The sequence below is a fragment of the Anguilla rostrata genome, chromosome 1 (genome assembly GCF_018555375.3).
Source record: "Anguilla rostrata isolate EN2019 chromosome 1, ASM1855537v3, whole genome shotgun sequence".
In the NCBI taxonomy this organism is placed as follows: Eukaryota; Metazoa; Chordata; class Actinopteri; order Anguilliformes; family Anguillidae; genus Anguilla; species Anguilla rostrata.
This window is the reverse complement of record NC_057933.1, coordinates 85232049-85245677: the sequence shown is the minus strand read 5'-3', so window position 1 is coordinate 85245677 and position 13629 is coordinate 85232049. Positions and strand designations below refer to the sequence as shown.

Below are 13629 nucleotides of genomic sequence, written 5' to 3'. Positions count from 1 at the left end.
CCTGGTCTGCATGTGCAGGTGTTTGTGGGCGTGTCTGTGCTCACCTGGTCTGCATGTGCAGGTGTTTGTGGGCGTGTCTGTGCTCACCTGGTCTGCATGTGCAGGTGTTTGTGGGCGTGTCTGTGCTCACCTGGTCTGCATGTGCAGGTGTTTGTGGGCATGTCTGTGCTCACCTGGTCTGCATGTGCAGGTGTTTGTGGGCGTGTCTGTGCTCACCTGGTCTGCATGTGCAGGTGTTTGTCGGCGTGTCTGTGCTCACCTGGTCTGCATGTGCAGGTGTTTGTGGGTGTGTCTGTGCTCACCTGGTAGGCCTGCTGCAGGCGGGTCTTCTTCTCCTTGCAGTTGTTGAGCAGCTGTTCCCAGGTGAGCTTCACCTCCTCCTGCCGAGCCCTGATTCTGTCTGACGCAAAGTGGCCAGCGGACAGCATCTTCTCTCCTTCCTGAGAATAAACCAAGTGCTGCCTCAACACTACCTTTCACCTGTGTACCTTTCACCTGTCCACTTTTCACCTGTGTACCTTTCACCTGTCTGTATTTTACCTGCTTGAGGGGTGTAGATTTGGGATGCATTTGTGGGGTGTAGATTCAGGGTGCAGTTGTGGGGTGTAGATTCAGGGTGCAGTTGTGGGGTGTAGATTTAGGGTGCAGTTGTGGGCTGTAGATTCAGGGTGCAGTTGTGGGCTGTAGATTCGGGGTGCAGTTGTGGCCTGTAGATTTGGGGTGCAGTTGTGGGCTGTAGATTCGGGGTGCAGTTGTGGCCGGTAGATTTGGGGTGCAGTTGTGGGGTGTAGATTTGGGGTGCAGTTGTGGGGTGTAGATTCAGGGTGCAGTTGTGGGCTGTAGATTCGGGGTGCAGTTGTGGCCTGTAGATTTGGGGTGCAGTTGTGGCCTGTAGATTTGGGGTGCAGTTGTGGGGTGTAGATTTGGGGTGCAGTTGTGGGGTGTAAATTCGAGGTGCAGTTGTGGGTTGTAGATTTGGGGTGCAGTTGTGGGCTGTAGATTCAGGGTGCAGTTGTGGGGTGTAGATTTGGGGTGAGGTGCGTACCTTGGTGAGGGTCTCCACTCGGTTGCGGTTGGCCAGGATCTGGGCTTCGAAGCTCTGGTGCTTCAGCAGCTTAGCCTGCAGGTTTGAGGGATCCCTCCAGCTCTCATCCAGGGCCACAGTGTTCCTCTCACTCAGCCAGGAACACACCTGCACAGATTACAGATACCCCAATAATCACCCAGAGACCCCCATACTCACACAGACACCCCCATACTCACCCAGACACCCCCATACTCATCCAGAGACCCCCATACTCACACAGACACCCCCATACTCACACATACAGTCCCTTACTCACTGAGACTCCACCATACTTACCCAGAGACCCCCATACTCACACAGACACCCCCATACTCACCCAGAGACCCCCATACTCACCCAGACACCCCCATACTCACCCAGACACCCCCATACTCACCCATGCACCCCCATACTCACCCAGACACCCCCATACTCACACAGACACCCCCATACTCACCCAGAGACCCCCATACTCACCCAGACACCCCCATACTCACACATACAGTCCCTTACTCACTGAGACTCCACCATACTTACCCAGACACCCCCATACTCACCCAGACACCCCCATACTTACCCAGAGACCCCCATACTCACACAGACACCCCCATACTCACCCAGAGACCCCCATACTCACCCATGCACCCCCATTATAATTACTCAGACATCTCTGTGAGAGACAGGCATGACAGAGTGCAAATCTCTACCTCTCACCTCCCTCGCCTCCTTTCACCTCCTCTCACCTCCCTCACCTCCTCTCACCTCCCTCACCTCCTTTCACCTCCTCCACAGCTGCCCTCACCTCATGGCTCCTGCCCAGGAACTTCTGAAGCTGCAGAGACTCCTCCAGCTTCTTCCTTCGAGCTTCACTCTTCTTCGTCAGCTGCTTCTTCCTGGAACAGAGAGGAGTTTGGGGGCTGAAGTTCAGCTGCACTGCCCTGGATCAAAGCTTAGCCTCTCTGTACATGAAAGCAGGACCTCAAATTCACTTAAAGTCTTCAATTCAAAATTAGCATGTCGGAGGAAACGTAAGCATTTAGTGATTTCATATGGACTCTACAGGTGTGTATGCTCAGGGGCAGGAGTAGGATACAGGAATAGGGACGGGGTGTAGAGAAGGGATGCAGGTGTTGGGGCGAGGTGTAGGGGCAGGGTGCAGGTGTTGGGACGGGGTTATGGCACCTGAGCAGTACTGCCTTGCTCTTGCTCTGGATGGTTTCTGAGTCAAAGTGGCGTTTCTGGATCAGCTGCTGGGCAAACCGCTCCACCCCCTCCACCTGCTCCATCTGCGCCTCCAGAGTCTTCTCAAACAGCACCTGCTTCCTCTGTAGAGCCTCCACCTCCACCAAAGAGTTCTGAACCCACAGAACCCACTCCATTAGCAACCCACGCCACCCTCCACAGAACACACACCCACTCTATCAGCGACCCACACCACCCACAGAACACACACCCACTCTATCAGCGACCCACACCACCCACAGAACCCACACCCCCTCCATCAGCGACCCATGCCACCCACAGAACCCACACCCCCTCTATCAGCGACCCACACCAAGAACCCACACCCACACCATTAGTGACCCACACCACCCACAGAACCCACACCCCCTCCATCAGCGACCCACAGCACCCATAGAACCCACACCCCCTCCATCAGCAACCCACACCACCCACCCACAGAACCCTACCCCTCATAGCGACCCACCACCCACAGAACCCACCCCCTCCATCACGACCCACACCACCCACAAACCATACCCCTCCATCAGTGACCCACACCACCCACAGAACCCACACCCCCTCCATCAGCGCCACCCCCACAGGACCACACCCCTCCATCAGCGACCCACACACCACAGAACCCACACCCCTCCATCAGCGACCCACACCACCCAGAACCCATACCCCCTTCATCAGCGACCCACACCACCCACGACCCCACACCCTCACCGACCCACCACCCACAGAACCACACCCCTCCATCAGCGACACACCACAGAACCCACCCCCTCCATCAGCGACCCACACCACCACAAACCCACACCCCACCATCAGCGACCCACACCACCCACAGAACCCACCCCCTCCATCAGCGACCCACACACCCACAGAACCCACACCCCCTCCATCAGCGACCCACACACCCACAGAACCCACACCCCTCCATCAGCGACCCACACCACCCACAGAACCCACACCCTCCCATCAGCGACCCACCACACCCACAGAACCCACACCCCCTCCATCAGCGACCCACACCACCCACAGAACCCACACCCCCTCCATCAGTGACCCACACCCCACAGAACCACACCCCCTCCATCAGCGACCCACCCCACCCACAGAACCCACACCCACACCATTAGCGACCCACACCACCCACAGAACCCACACCCCCTCCATCAGCGACCCACACCACCCACAGAACCCACACCCCCTCCATCAGCGACCCACACCACCCACAGAACCCACACCCCCTCCATCAGCGACCCACACCACCCACAGAACCCACACCCCCTCCATCAGCGACCCACACCACCCACAGAACCCACACCCCCTCCATCAGCGACCCACACACCCACAGAACCCACACCCCCTCCATCAGCGACCCACACCACCCACAGAACCCACACCCCCTCCATCAGCGACCCACACACCCACAGAACACACACCCCTCCATCAGCGACCCACACCACCCACAGAACCCACACCCCCTCCATCAGCGACCCACACACCCACAGAACCCACACCCCTCCATCAGCGACCCATGCCACCCACAGAACCCACACCCCCCTATCAGCGACCCACCCCACCCACAGAACCCACACCCACCATAGTGACCCACACCACCCACAGAACCCACACCCCCTCCATCAGCGACCCACACCACCCACAGAACCCACACCCCCTCCATCAGCGACCACAGCACCCAGAACCCACACCCCTCCATCAGCACCACACCACCACCCACAGAACCATACCCCCTCCATCAGCGACCCACACCCCACAGAACCCACACCCCCTCCATCAGCGACCCACACACCCACACAAACCATACCCCTCCATCAGTGACCCACACACCCACCCACAGAACCCACACCCCTCCATCAGCGACCCACACACCCACAGAACCACACCCCTCCATCAGCGACCCACACACCCACAGAACCACACCCCTCCATCACGACCCACACACCCACAGAACCCATACCCCTCATCACGACCCACACCACCACAGAACCCACACCATCTTCCATCAGCGACCCACACCACCACGAAACCACACCCCCTCCATCAGCGACCCACACACCACAGAACCCACACCCCTCCATCAGCACCCAACACCACCACAAACCATACCCCCTCCATCAGCGACCCACACCACCCACAGAACCCACACCCCCTCCATCAGCGACCCACACACCCACAGAACCCACACCCCCTCCATCAGTGACCCACACACCCACCCAGCAGAGAGTCCCCGAGAACTGAAAGCCATGGAAACGATGACTCACCCCCAGGTCTTCATCAGAGAGAAAAACTTCCTGACTGTTCAACCATCTCTCACTCAGCTCCACATAGCCCAGGAACACCTGAAACACACACACACACACTCATCTCCTACACCAGGGGCCAGCTCTGAAACACACACACACACTCACACAAAAAAACACACACTCATCTCCTACACCAGAAGCCAGCTCTGAAACACACACACACATCCTACACCAGGGTCCAGCTCTGAAACACACACACTCATCTCCTACACCAGGGTCCAGCACTGAAACACACACACACACACACACACACACACACGCACACACACACAGAGTCTGCGTTACCTGTAGCACCAGAGCCGCTCCACTCAGTGCTCCTGAACCGTCCAGTCGTTGCCCATCCAGTGACACATGCTTCCTGGATCCTGGGGTACGCTGTGCTCACGCTCACAGACTCCGCCCAAAGCTCAACCACTAACCTCCTGCACCAGGGTCCAGCTCTGAAACACACACACACACACACACTAATCTCCTGCACCAGGGTCCAGCTCTGAAACACGCACACACACGCACACACACACACACACACTAACCTCCTGCACCAGGGTCCAGCACTGAAACACATGCAGACACACACACACACACTCATCTCCTACACCAGGGTCCAGCACTGAAACACACACACACACACACACACACACACACGCACACACACACAGAGGTGTGTGCCGTTACCTGTAGCTCCAGAGCCTGCTCCAGACTCAGTTGGCGCTCCTGCCAGATCCGGTCCAGGTCTGTTTTGGCCTCATCCAGGTGAGCCAATGCTTTCTGGATCTCTGGGGTGACGCTGTGCTCCGCCTTCATCAGACTCCGCCCAAAGCTCCTCACCGAATCAAACCGCTCCCCTCGAGCGTCAATCTCTGCCTGTAGCCACACCCACCACCAATCAATACCCTCAATCAATGCATGTCTGTTGGCACCTTCACAGACCTAGCATGGAAACCCACAGCGTAACTGAAGCAATAACTAGTGTGCAAGTGTGTTCAAGCAAGGGTGTGTGTGTGTGTTTGAGTGTGCGTGTGTGTTTGCATATTACATTACATTACATTAGAGGCATTTAGCAGACGCTCTTATCCAGAGCGACTTACACAACTTTTACATAGCATTTTACATCGTATCCATTTATACAGCTGGATATATACTGAAGCAATGCAGGTTAAGTACCTTGCTCAAGGGTACAACGGCAGTGTCCTTACCCGGGAATCGAACATGCGACCTTTCGGTTACAAGCCCAGTTCCTTACCCACTGTGCTACACTCCGTCCTACGTATATATACACACATATGTGTGTGTGTGCGTGCGTGTGTGTGTGTGTGCGTGTGTTTGAGTGTGTGTGTGTTTCAGTGTGGAGGGGGTGTGTGTGAGAGTGTGTGTGTGTGTGTGTGTGTGTGTGTGTGCGTGTGCGTCTGTGTGTTTGTGTGTTTGAGTGTGTGTGTGTGTGTGTGTGTGTGTGACCTTTCTGTCCTGGTGCTCAGAGATGAAGGTCTCTGCTTCGCTCTTGCTCTTAGGAAGACCTCTCTGCTCCATCTGAGAGCTTTGCTGCAGGACCCAGTCCAGCAGGGGGCGCTGGTCAGCTTTAAACAGCTGCAGCTGATGGGCAGCCTGGAGTTTCTCCTTCCTACAAAAACAAGCACAGCTGAATTAATGCTGAATCCCCAGTGTACTACAGCACTACTCACACCTAAACTACAGCACTACTCACACTTATACTACAGCACTACTTACACCTATACTACTGCACTACTTACACCTATACTACACCACTACTCACACATAAACCACTGGACTACTCACACCTATACTACAGCACTACTTACACCTATACTACAGCACTACTCACACATAAACTATAGCACTACTCACACGTATACTACAGTACTACTCACACATAAACTACATCACTACTCACACCTATACTACAGCACTGGTCACACCTAAACTACAGCACTACTCACACCTATACTACAGCTCTAGTCACACCTAAACTACAGCACTACTCACACCTATACTACAGGAATACTCACACCTATACTACATCACTACTCACACCTATACTACAGCTCTGCTCACACCTATACTATAGCACTACTCACACCTAAACTACAGCACTACTCACACCTACACTACAGCCTTACTCACACCTAAATTACAGCACTACTCACACCTAAACTACAGCCCTACTCACACCTAAACTACAGCACTACTCATACCTGTACTCACCAATACACAACCCTTACATCAACCCATACTAGTAGAACCCTGCACAGATTACATACACTATACTATACAAATACACTATGTTTTCATCCTAAGAATGAAAAGAAGTTCTAAATTATGTTATAAAAAAACAAACAATAAGAGTTCCCATCTAATGTGGCTGCAATCAGACCCTAGAATTCTCCATAGCCCACCTGAGATTCACTTCCTGCTCCAGCGTCACCAGAGCTGCTTTCACTTCCTGCTGCTTCTTGTTCAGCTTGTCCGCCATTTCTGATTGGCCCCTACCTCGTACCCTGGCCTCCTTCTCCAGTGCCTGATTGGACAGAAAGAGAGAGGCTGACTTCAGTCAGTATAATCGGAGTAGAATCGTTCCAAGATTCCAGCGCAGCAGAACTGCTCCCCACCTTTGCCCTCTCCTGGATGACCCGGACCTCACGCTCTGTCTCCTCATGTCGGCGAATCAGATTCTCCACAGCCTCCAGGTCCTGCCCATAGTCCAGCCCACGCATCAGCAGCATCTGTGCAGGTGTACACAAAGCAGGAGCACAAAGCGCAGTCAACGTGAGAACACAGGGAACATAGGAACATTAGAACACATTAAACAGGAACACTAGACCACTCCACGAAACTGAATTGTGACCCTACTCAAAGTCATAGTAACGGTCAGATATGGCATCACGGATAAAACAATCATGGCAATTTGAGTAAAAACTGCAACAAATAAATGGGAAATGGCTGAACTAAAGCTGTTGGAGATGCAACCCAGGACCTCATACATGCGAAGCATGCGCTCTACCACTGAGCTACATCCCCACATGGACAGGGCAACACTCACCAGATTTGGCACTACTGAGTAAAAAATCTGGGTAAATTAATTAACAGTGGCAGTGAAATTCTTCAGGAAATGGCCAGATTATAAAATTATTATTGTTTCTTAGACAGGGGATAGAATCCAGGACCACATATACTCAAAGCATGGATGCCACCACTGAACTACATCCCCACAGACATAACTCTGCCCATAACATTTCCATTCACAGGGAATCCAAAAGGTCTACCTTAACAAGGACTGAAATCTAAAGTTTTTATTCTTTGAGGTTTCCAGTTATTTTCAATTTCCTGTCTTATCTCTACTCCAAAACCTTTCTAAGAAATGAAACATTTCATCAACTTCAGGACAGCAGAGGTGAAGACAGACAAAAGAAAGGAACTGCAAAATTTAGCAATTAATCCCTGTGTAAGAGAGAACATGTCCCACAGCCCTGGTGCTTTCTATGACAATAGCAGGACAGTGAGGGGAGAGGAGAGAGGCTCTTTACCTCAAAGTTCCTCCACGATGCTCTTCACCTGTACCAAGAATCTGTACTACTGCATTAGGGTGGAGGAGCACTGCAGAAAAGCATCACTGGAGATGCAGGGGATCGAACCCTGGACCTCATACATGCAAAGCATGCGCTCTACCACTGAGCTACATCCCCATTGAAACCAGCCACTACCAATATGGGATATGGCCAAATTAAAGCTCCACAAGGGATTTGCAGATGCTGGGGACTGAACCTGAGTATTCTACCACTGAGTAACATCCATCATTAGCCCATCTGGAGTGAGTGATGGATAGAGAGGCCCTTTCTAAGAATCTACTGTTAATAAAGTGTTGAGAGACGGAAAGTGAGAGTTGTAAGACATTGATGGCTGAGCTCAGGAGGGGCATCTTCTCTCTGAAGCACATCCCCACACAGGAAGAGCAGCTCAAACAGAGCGCAGGGGCTTGTTGGTAAAAAGAGCAGCTCAAACAGAGCGCAGGGGCTTGTGGGTAAAAAGAGCAGCTCAAACAGAGTGCAGGGGTTTGTGGGTAGAAGGAGCAGCTCAAACAGAGCACAGGGGCTTGTGGGTAGAAGGAGCAACTCAAACAGAGTTCAGGGGTTTGTGGGTAGAAGGAGCAGCTCAAACAGAGTGCAGGGGTTTGTGGGTAAAAAGAGCAGCTCAAACAGAGCGCAGGGGCTTGTGGGTAGAAGGGGCAGCTCAAACAGAGCGCAGGGGCTTGTGGGTAGAAGGAGCAGCTCAAACAGAGTGCAGGGGCTTGTAGGTAGAAGGAGCAGCTCAAACAGAGCGCAGGGGCTTGTGGGTAGAAGGAGCAACTTAAACAGAGTGCAGGGGTTTGTGGGTAGAAGGAGCTAACCTTTTCGCCGGTCCTCTCGCGGATCTCCTCCAGGTCGCGGATCAGAGAGTGGATCCCCAGAGCCGCCTCCAGCTTCTTCTTGTAGCTGCTCAGGTTGCCATGGAAACTGCTCCATCTGAGAAATGGACTGTGGGTCACTATCACACTGCCACACTTCATCCTCAGTCACTCACTCATTCACAGTGACTCACAGAGTTACAGCACAGACTCCCACCAAAGAGTCAGAGCACAGAGACACAGCACAGGGACACAGCACAGAGTAAGAGCACAGAGTCACAGCACAGGGACACAGCACAGAGTAAAAGCACAGGGACACAGCACAGATTCACAGCACTGGGACACAGCACAGAGTTACAGCACAGAGTAAGAGCACAGGGACACAGCACAGAGTTACAGCACAGTCAGAGCACAGAGACACAGCACAGTCAGAGCTCAGAGTCACAGCACAGAGTAACAGCACAGGGACACAGCACAGGAGAGCACCTGTCATTGAGCTGCTGTCTTCTCTGCTTGACAGTAGCCACTTCCTCCCTGTTCTGCCTCTCCAAACGGGCAGCCATGTTGTTGATGGCTTTTATGTGGGCGTCATCCACAGTCACTTCCTGTGCACATAGGACATCAGTTTGGGTTTTACACCCACTTTATTTTATCTAAATTCCACCAGCATGCAAGTTCTCTGGGCACTGTGGCAACAAATATAGTATCTGCTGGAAAAAAAATGTGAGGAGTTCCTGTGTCTCCTTTTAATTCCTGCTGTCAGAATGAAGTAAGGATGAACACAGGAACATGGGCAACACAGGAACCCCTTAAATGACACGGAAAGGAGCCTAAAGCTTCACAGTTTCCTCCGTTTTCTCTGAGCAGTACAAGATAACGATAGTGGAGATACAGGGGATCGAACCCTAGGCCTCATACATGCAAAGCATGCGCTCTACCACTGAGCTACATCCCCCAACAGAACTTCTGTTGACCATCAGATTTGGCATCACAGACAAACAAACGTGATATTTTAACAAAGAAATTCAGAGCATCATTCCTGCCTCACACCCAATGCAGGCTGAGACAGGCTCCAGCACCTCCCGTGACCCTGAACACAGATGGATGGATGGAGTGGATCATTGTAGGACTGAGATACTGCTCCTTGGGACCAACAGTACTGCTGGTTTTCTCTTCTACACAGTAATTCATTAATTAAAGGCACTGACTGATCAGATAATGCACCCGGTTAAATTAGATTAGAGAGGAAGAATGAAAACCAGCAGCACTACTGGCCTCAAGGGCCAGATTTGAGTATCCTGGTTCTCGGAAATGGCCGATATAAAACATGAAGTTCCTCATGGAGATGCTGGGGATTGAACCCAGGACCTCAGGCATGCGAAGCATGCGCTCTACCACTGAGCTACATCCCCTCTGTTTGCCTATAGTTGCATTCACAAGTTATCAATTGTACTGGATACCTGCATTGGGTTTGAGCAACCTGCCCCCCCGTAGCCCCCGCACCCCCCCCAGCCACCGACTCCACCCCCCCACCCGATCCACATCCCCACATCCCCACCCCCCCACCCCCCCCACTCTTACCCCAGATCCTGCACCCCGGAACTCGTTGAGCCTCCTGAGCAGCTGCTGGCCGTGTTCGTAGTCTTCCCCCATGTCCCCTACGTTTATCATCACTTCCTGTCCGGAGCACAGGGTAGAAACAGCGTCACACTGCGGAATATTCTGCCGACACGGCGGACTGAGAGCTGGGCGGGGCGGGACAGGACGAGATGAGGCGGGGCGGGGCGAGGTGGAAAGGGACGGGACGGGACGGGGCGGGGCGGGGTGGGGTGGGGTGGAACGGGACGGGACGGGGCAGGACGAGATGGGGTGGGACAGGACGAGATGAGGCGGGCGGGGCGAGGTGGAACGGGACAGAACGGGGGGACGGGACGGAGCAGGGCGGGGTGAGGTGAGGTGGAACGGGACAGGACGAGGCGGGGCGGGACAGGACGAGATGGGGTGGGGTGGGGGAGGCAGGGCGCAGAATCAGGACGCTACCTTCTGCCGGATCCACACCTCCACCTGCTCCACCTTCTGCAGGAACTCCAGGAAGTCCCTGCTGTCCTCCAGGAGCCTTCCTCTGGCAGACACCGCCCGCTTCAGCGCCTCCCAGTGGTCAGTCAGAGCCGCTGCCCTCCTGCGCACCTCCGGCGACTTGGGGTGTCGCAGTGACACAAGCTCCACCCCCGCCTGCAGGCGAGCACAGTCATTGGCTGATCAGGTGACCCGGTGAAATTGTACTGCTGGTGATGTGCTGCTGATGTGAGAGATGTTGGTGGTGTGTGATGTGTTTGTGATGTGTGATGTGTGTTGTGTTTGTGGTGTGTGATGTGTTTGTGATGTGTGTTGTGTTGGTGGTGTGTGATGTGTTAGTGATGTGTGTTGTGTTGGTGGTGTGTGATGTGTTTGTGATGTGTGATGTGTGTTGTGTTGGTGGTGTGTGATGTGTTAGTGATGTGTGTTGTGTTGGTGGTGTGTGATGTGTGTTTGTGATGTGTGTTGTGTTGGTGGTGTGTGATGTGTTTGTGATGTGTGATGTGTGATGTGTTGGTGGTGTGTGATGTGTTTGTGATGTGTGTTGTGTTGGTGGTGTGTGATGTGTTAGTGATGTGTGTTGTGTTGGTGGTGTGTGATGTGTGATGTGTTTGTGGAGTGTGATGTGTTTGTGATGTGTGATGTGTTGGTGTGTGATGTGTGTTGGTGATGTGTGATGTGTGATGCATGATGTGTGGTGTGTGTTGTGTTTGTGGTGTGTGATGTGATGGTGGCGTGTGTTGGAAAACATGGGAGCCACAGTGTCTCACCTTGTAGTGGGCCAGTTGCAGATAATATTGCTTGCCTACCACCTAATCCAATTAAATTCACTCCCTTTGTTATGTAGTACCTTTGTGTAATATCCTCTACCCCCTACTTCAGTCCAATTCCCCCACACCTTGTTTCTTCCCCCCCAAAAGTCTGATTACCCCCCCTTTTCCTGTGATGCGTATTTATTTAAGGCAATGACCATTTGGTCCTTTGTTTCCTTGAAGGAACAGGGTATAAGTATTCACTGTCTCCGTCATTTGTTGGTTCTTTGTTTATCTTTACTTGGGTAACAGACCCACTAGTTCCTTTGCTACATTAAATTACCTATTTTGAAATGAAGACGTGCCTGCATTTATTTTTCTACTTACAAAAGTACGGCGGAATAAATTGACCTCTTAAAAATTCCACAGTGTGTTGTGTTGGTGGTGTGTTTTATGCTGGTCTCAGTGAGTGAGTAATTAAACAAGCTGTCCAAAGCAGGAACTTGAGCCCTGTCTTTCTGTGTTCTCCACAAGCCTTACATCTCCAAGTCAACTGATTAACACCAAGTCAACTGCAATTACACCTGAGTTACACTGTAATTACACCCAATTCATGCTTCATTCACAAAAAAGCATAACAGGCATAATCTCTAAAGCCTAACTAAATGCGACAATGATTTAGACACCTGTTATAGTGCAAACTTGTCATTCGTAAACTCTAGAGGAGCTAAATCTCTGGTTTTTTATAATGAATCCTGGGTCCACCTGGGCAGCTTACCTGCTGTACGGCGCTGATGATCTCATGGTGCGCCAGGATCTCGGCCTCGAACACCTGGTGCTTCTGAAGGAGCTTCATCTTCATCTTCAGGTCACTCAGGTCTCGCTTACAGTCCTCCTGCAGCTTCTGCATCCGCTCCGAGATCCACTCCTCCACCTGGGGACCGAGCAAGAGCATGCGCGCTGTCTCACTAGCCCATCCCACTGTCCCATTAGCCCCTCCCACTGCCCACTTGCACCACATGCTGTCTCATCAGCCCCTCCCACAGTCTCATTAGCCCCTCCCACTGCCCACTTGCAGCACATGCTGTCTCATCAGCCCCTCCCACAGTCTCATTAGCCCCTCCCACTGCCCACTTGCAGCACATGCTGTCTCATCAGCCCCTCCCACAGTCTCATTAGCCCCTCCCACTGCCCCACTCAAATTCCAACAGCTGAAATTTACATTAACTCATGATTAAAACAAGATTTCTTAAAGTTGAAATTGCCCCAATTTTTGGCTTCTAAAGGGGCACATGACATCGCTTCACAATCTCGTAGCTCATGGTAAGTCTACCTTTTACGGTTAATATATAACGTCTGAGGAATCAAATTCTTAATGGCGAATATGAATGGCATTTATGCTTCCAGAACCAGACGTTTCAGCTCTACAAAGCATTTTTGAATTTGAATTGGAACTACAACTTCCATGGTTCCCGTGCCACAGCTGAACGCTGGGGTTGATGGGATTTGGTGTACCTCGGTAGCATTGCGGTTGAAGACGCACAGCAGGCAGGAGGTGGCGAGCTCGTCCCTGCGTTTGGAGGACAGCTGTTTGATGCAACTCCTCCTCTCCAGCAGGAGGCGCAGTTTGCTCTGGACATGCCCCATCCTCTCCCTGCTCAAACCCTGCTTTCCCAGGCGCTCCACCTGCTCCTGCAACGACGCCACCTGGGAGCAGAGTTCCGCAGGGTCACTGTGTGGGGTGTGATCTCTCCTGTTGGAGGGTCTGTGTTCTGCAAA

General features: G+C 52.6%; 1 protein-coding gene and 3 non-coding genes across 4 annotated transcripts in view; all 4 read right to left on the bottom strand.

The window, feature by feature from the left end:
• Positions 1-13629, bottom strand: part of sptbn5 (spectrin, beta, non-erythrocytic 5) — a 71255-nt gene that overhangs the window by 20372 nt on the left and 37254 nt on the right. The window contains 15 exon segments of the mRNA XM_064324851.1: positions 303-440; positions 1046-1192; positions 1869-1959; positions 2249-2421; positions 4585-4662; positions 5302-5490; positions 6082-6244; positions 7038-7159; positions 7251-7364; positions 9026-9140; positions 9509-9627; positions 10604-10699; positions 11063-11254; positions 12629-12784; positions 13366-13557. Coding sequence (XP_064180921.1) covers positions 303-440; positions 1046-1192; positions 1869-1959; positions 2249-2421; positions 4585-4662; positions 5302-5490; positions 6082-6244; positions 7038-7159; positions 7251-7364; positions 9026-9140; positions 9509-9627; positions 10604-10699; positions 11063-11254; positions 12629-12784; positions 13366-13557 — 2085 coding nt within the window.
• Positions 8253-8324, bottom strand: trnaa-ugc (transfer RNA alanine (anticodon UGC)). The gene has a single exon. It is a non-coding gene; the product is annotated as a tRNA-Ala (tRNA).
• Positions 9906-9977, bottom strand: trnaa-ugc (transfer RNA alanine (anticodon UGC)). Its single transcript has one exon. It is a non-coding gene; the product is annotated as a tRNA-Ala (tRNA).
• trnaa-cgc (transfer RNA alanine (anticodon CGC)) lies at positions 10363-10434 on the bottom strand. The gene has a single exon. It is a non-coding gene; the product is annotated as a tRNA-Ala (tRNA).